The sequence below is a fragment of the Acyrthosiphon pisum genome, chromosome A2 (genome assembly GCF_005508785.2).
Source record: "Acyrthosiphon pisum isolate AL4f chromosome A2, pea_aphid_22Mar2018_4r6ur, whole genome shotgun sequence".
NCBI lineage: Eukaryota > Metazoa > Arthropoda > Insecta > Hemiptera > Aphididae > Acyrthosiphon > Acyrthosiphon pisum.
The window spans coordinates 29,159,095-29,164,407 of NC_042495.1; the positions used below are offsets into that span (position 1 = coordinate 29,159,095).

Below are 5,313 nucleotides of genomic sequence, written 5' to 3' on the forward strand. Positions count from 1 at the left end.
AAGACTGGGATGGTAACATTCGACGGATTTTAATGTATTTGAAGAAAATCCTCCTACCTATAAATAGAATACACAATTCAATTAAAACATCTTGATGATCAAAAAACCCTTAATTGTAAAATCTACGGATTACAATAAAGCATTTTTCAATTACAGTGATTGAATACATATTTATGAACTCAATATTTATTAATAGTTATTATATTATATCAAATTCAATATACAATTATAAGCAATTTAAAAACAAGACATACATTTTACTTTTACATAGTTTGTAGAAATATTTTCAAACATAAACAATATACTAAACTAATTATATAATTAAGATTATTTTTTAACAAGAATATTTGTAGGCTATACATAAAACTGAAAAAAAAGAAACACAGTTTTAATAATGTTAAAATATATATTACAGTTTGTCAGTCAATGAAAAAAGTCAGTTTCCCATGTAATTATTAAATCATTGGACTAAGCTGGCATTTAAACAAATATTTGAATTAGTATATTACTTAAAAGTTAATTTTAAATTTTAAGTTATAAAAATATTTTATTTTGGGGATATATTTCATGATTTTCCTCTGGGGACGTTATTTTTTCCAATTACAATAATTCTAACAAATGTACCTATAACAGATTTAAAATCATGAAGTAATAAAAATGTTACCGCATATAAAAGATTATTCAGTACTCCAAGCCCATGACCATATCGTCTAGTAGACATATTATAAAAATAGATATCATATGCCATTCTCGAGTTCTGCAGTCAAAAACTTCTGAATTATTTAAAACATTTTTGCCATCAGAGCCGCCAACCTTGAATTTAAATACAAGATATATTGTATACCTACTTTATAACAGAAATTCCTAATAACATAATACGTATTATTTCAATATAACTTACGGCATATATATAATAATTTATCACAGCAACTCCAAAACGTCGTCGTTTAACTAACATTTTGGTGGTTGGTCTCCAATGAGGTAATTCTGAAGATAAATCTATCCCATCAACTGATTTTAAAGTTGATTTGGAAATTCTACCACCCATATGTAACACAAAATTATCATTTACTACAGCTAGACCACCCCACAAACTTGGTGTAATCATTTTTGGTCCAGGCTGCCATTGGTTGATTTTAGGGTTATACCATTCTGTACTATCTAATATATGGCTCCCAATTCCTAATCCACCAACCACTAAAATTACCTGTTATAATTATTAATTCAATAAATATATTTGAAAAAATAAATAAAATATAACGGAATCATACTTTATCTGAACCACTACTACCCTGCCTAGGTTTTGTCCGTATGCTATGTGGAATGGTGTTAAGTTTGTCTGACTTAAGTAAATGAAAACGTAATGCTTCAAATACGTAATCTTTACCTGAAAAAATTAAAAATATATAAAATACTAGCTGACCCCGTGCACTTCGTTGCTCGTTAAATGTACCAACCCCATAGACCCAAACGTTGTTCAATTCGTTATTTAATATTTGGTGGATGGCTTTCAAAACGTATTTTAACTTTTTCGATGCCCGGAGTAAAAATTCTGCTTCGCAGTACCTAGTATATTATCAGGTAGGCAATCTACCTGCGGTAGATCACGGACCCGTGCTGTTTGTACGTAAGTGTATGATTTCAATCTAGAGTAGCAATTTTATACCAAGTTTGTCGTTTTGTTTGTCGGACAAACATTGTGACACGGGATTTTCATAATGGTATAAGATGGCTGACCCGGCAATGCTATTGCCATATATTTGAAACAATTATAAAATACATTTGGCTATGAGTAAAACATTCTTTTCGTAGGTCGTCCCTACTAATTCGAAGGTTTTGTAAAAAAATTATCGAAAACGGTTCAGTAGTTTCAGAGATTACTTTCAACAACGGTAACTAACAACTCCTCTTTATATAATAAAGTTCCATACTAGACAAAAAAAATAATACAAATCAAGAACCATGCCCGATTACCAATAGCAACTAATGTATAATACACTGTTGCACCACTGTTGTATTTTTACATCCGGATTTCCTACTTTTCCTAAAATTTTCTTTCGTGAAAATCGAACATCTTAAAAAAAATTGAGTCAGAAAATCAGTCCGGCCATTCTCAAAATTGATGAATTGTTATACATTTTTGGCTCCATTTTTATATATAAATTAATCCGTAAAAAGTAATTTAGAGTTAGTAAACTTACATTTAAAACAATTATTAAGAAGAGGTTCGTCAACAACTTTTTTTGATAAGTAATCTTTCGATGTTAATGGTAAACGAACATGGTCCATTAATTTGGGCAAAATTTGTTTTCTGGAAGCCAAATCATATTTTACCCACCGAATAACACTTTCAAATATCTACAACAATCAATTTACTTAAATTAATTACACCTACTATATTAATGTAAGTAGATTACTTAAATTATCCACCCATAAATCATAATGGTCCATAGGTACTAAAATCTAACAATCATTAATTTTACATTGCTTACTTTTTCTTCAGATGGAACTGTAAGTTCCTCACTAGCGATCAACTTGATAATTTGTTCCGAAGACAAGGATAAGAACTCTTCTTCTTTTACCACGTCTCTAAGAATCATATTTTAACAATAATAAACAAAATTTCCTTATAGAATCATAATAATAAATGATATTTCATACGAATAGTGTTGATGAAAATATAATTCTGAACTTTTTGACAATTGTATACAGCCATATAAATCAGCTAACGCATTTATCCCAATAACATTTGTAGGACATAGTTGAGAATGTAGAAAGTCACAACATGCGTTTTTGACTTCTTGTAATCGTAAAAGATTTGATGCTGGTAGCAAATCCTTGAAAAATAAACAAAAACAATTTAAATTATCTTTTGAGCTATTATTAAATAAAGCATTAACTATTATTACTTGTACATTATTTTCAGTGATCAAGATTTCTCCAGAATAAATAAAGTCTATTAAGAGCTGTAAGGCACTGGAGTCCAACTGACTGATAGTAACTTGATCTTGATTTTTTTCTGAAAAATGTGTGAACATTGCAAGAAAATATGGACAAGCCGATGCTAGCACCACTTTATGGCCGAATATAACTCCACCATCGTCTGTTTTTAGTTTAATATCACAAAGAATCTCATCTCTAAAAACAAAAACGTGTTACTAATATTTATCTAGCACTCAAAACTACTTACTACATACTTCCTCAAGGATTGTAGCACATCATAAATCTCCACATTCGACGATTTCTTATACTTGTAGTTAGCTGGTTCACATCGACTGAGTTCCGGAAGTTGCTTTGTATTTTGCATTGCTAATAGTATAATATGTCCAGTACTTTGAAGATCTAGGTCTAAAATGTTATCCTAAAATTGATTTTGAAGTAAATTCAAATTATTAATACGAATTGTTAGTGTGGCACAGCCGCGTGTACCGCACTCAACCAAAAATAAGGATCAATTTTAATAAATTATGTTTATAAATCATCAATAAAACGCTTTTATTAATAAGAAAAATAAATTGTCAAGGCAATAAAAAAAAATATTTTGTTAATAGAAATTTATTGAATTAATAAATAGACAAATATACGTTTTGTTGATTTTATAAATCTGATTAATTAAAATGATAATTTTGTTTTCAGTAATTTGATTAAAATGATTATTTAACGAATAAACCGTTTGTTAAACTGACATAATATTTTATACTATAAATCTTAGAACGTTGTCCAAAATTTTGCGTATTTTAAAAGCCGGTTCCCGCTACTGTGATTATATTGTGTATAATACAGAGTGGGATACCGTGTTTTCCAGTTTTTGAATAGTAACCGTTCAGAAAAATTAGGAAACATCCATCTAAATGTACGAATCATATTAACACATATACCTAAAGTAATAGTCTTATACTTGGATTTCAATGAATTTAATACGATTTTCCCATTTTTAAATTTTCTTTAATAAGCACAAAGAAAATTATTAGTAATATTTTATTATTACTGAATACCTATTAAAAATATTTTGTCACTGTCATCTGTCACAACGCTCACAGCTCGCAAATTCGCATCTTTGAGGGCTCAAGCTGTTTTTTTTAACTGGCAATCATTTGTTTTAAAATTAAAATAAAACATACATTATTTCAACGATTCAACTTACTAGTCATTAGGTAAATACCTTATTTTATTTTTAGAAACAGGTTATAGTTACATAATTTGTAAGAATGTTTTTTTTATTTTGTTTTATTTAGTTTACATTCAATATATAATATAATAGTCTAAATTATATTATAAAATTAAAAACACAAAACTAATTTTTTCATTATCTAAATTTTTTTTACAAATTAAAATAATAACATAGTAAAACAATTTCATACCACAATACAATCTTTTAAAACTAATTATAAGGTATATATACAAGTTTAATATTAAATACTAAATATAATATATTTATCTACAAGGAATATAATTTGTTTTATTTGTAAAATTAATGTCCAAAATCTCTCCTCTCTTGTTGTACCTACATTTTAAAGTGTTTCATACATTAACTTCTTATAGTACTTATGAATGCTGTGAAAGTCCTTGTTCACATAATTTTTCATCATTAGCAAAATTTAAAAGACATGTAAAGCATGAAAAACAAAATAAAATTTTTAGTACTAATCCCTCATTAATTGCTCAATGCTTATTGGAACAGTCTACCAGTAATAGAGAAAATGAAAACCCTGTGGCCACTGTAGACATTGAAAATAATTTTAAACAAGAAATAATAGAAAATCATTTTAATTATAATAAATCTATTAATAATATTTATAAACTAGCTATTGATTTTGTTATGGGTTCGCACAATAACAACAATTTTAATTTTAAAGACATTATTATAATTCAATGTGAACTAAAAGAAAAAAATACTAAAACCGATGTCCCTTAAGCTTAGACAATGCTTAACCTTATAATAATAATAATATAAGTACCTGAAAATAGTTGTTTCACAAATATTATATTACACACAATTAGCATAGGCAATTGCCAATTTGAGGCTTTGCTAACAACTATAATAATAAAAATTTCGTTCAGAGCTTCGCGCTTAGAACGGATATATAAATAATTGTTTCTCGCGAATGTTACAATAATATAAACACATCTTATAGTTTTAAAGCAAAAAAATAATTCAATGTAATATTTGACCTAAGAAGAATACAAAGAAAAATTATTTGGTGTGGCACTTTTGTTTTGATGTGAGAAATACCAATAACCATATCTTCTTCTATATATATAAAAATGAATGTATGTGTGTGTGTGTATCCATATTACCATGGCAACCAATTA

At 27.6% G+C, this 5,313-nt stretch overlaps 1 protein-coding gene across 1 annotated transcript; it reads right to left on the minus strand.

Moving 5' to 3' along the window:
* On the minus strand, nt 1-3,509 carry LOC100162385 (ring canal kelch homolog). The gene is made up of 9 exons (XM_029490724.1): nt 3,198-3,509; nt 2,910-3,138; nt 2,662-2,837; nt 2,493-2,589; nt 2,202-2,358; nt 1,272-1,387; nt 902-1,207; nt 665-813; nt 1-57 (listed from the first exon to the last, which is right to left on the minus strand). The coding sequence occupies exons 1-8, from the start codon at nt 3,305-3,307 to the stop codon at nt 682-684; spliced, it is 1,323 nt and encodes a 440-aa protein (XP_029346584.1). The 5' UTR covers nt 3,308-3,509; the 3' UTR covers nt 1-57; nt 665-681.
* Between the last annotated feature and the right edge of the window lie 1,804 nt (nt 3,510-5,313).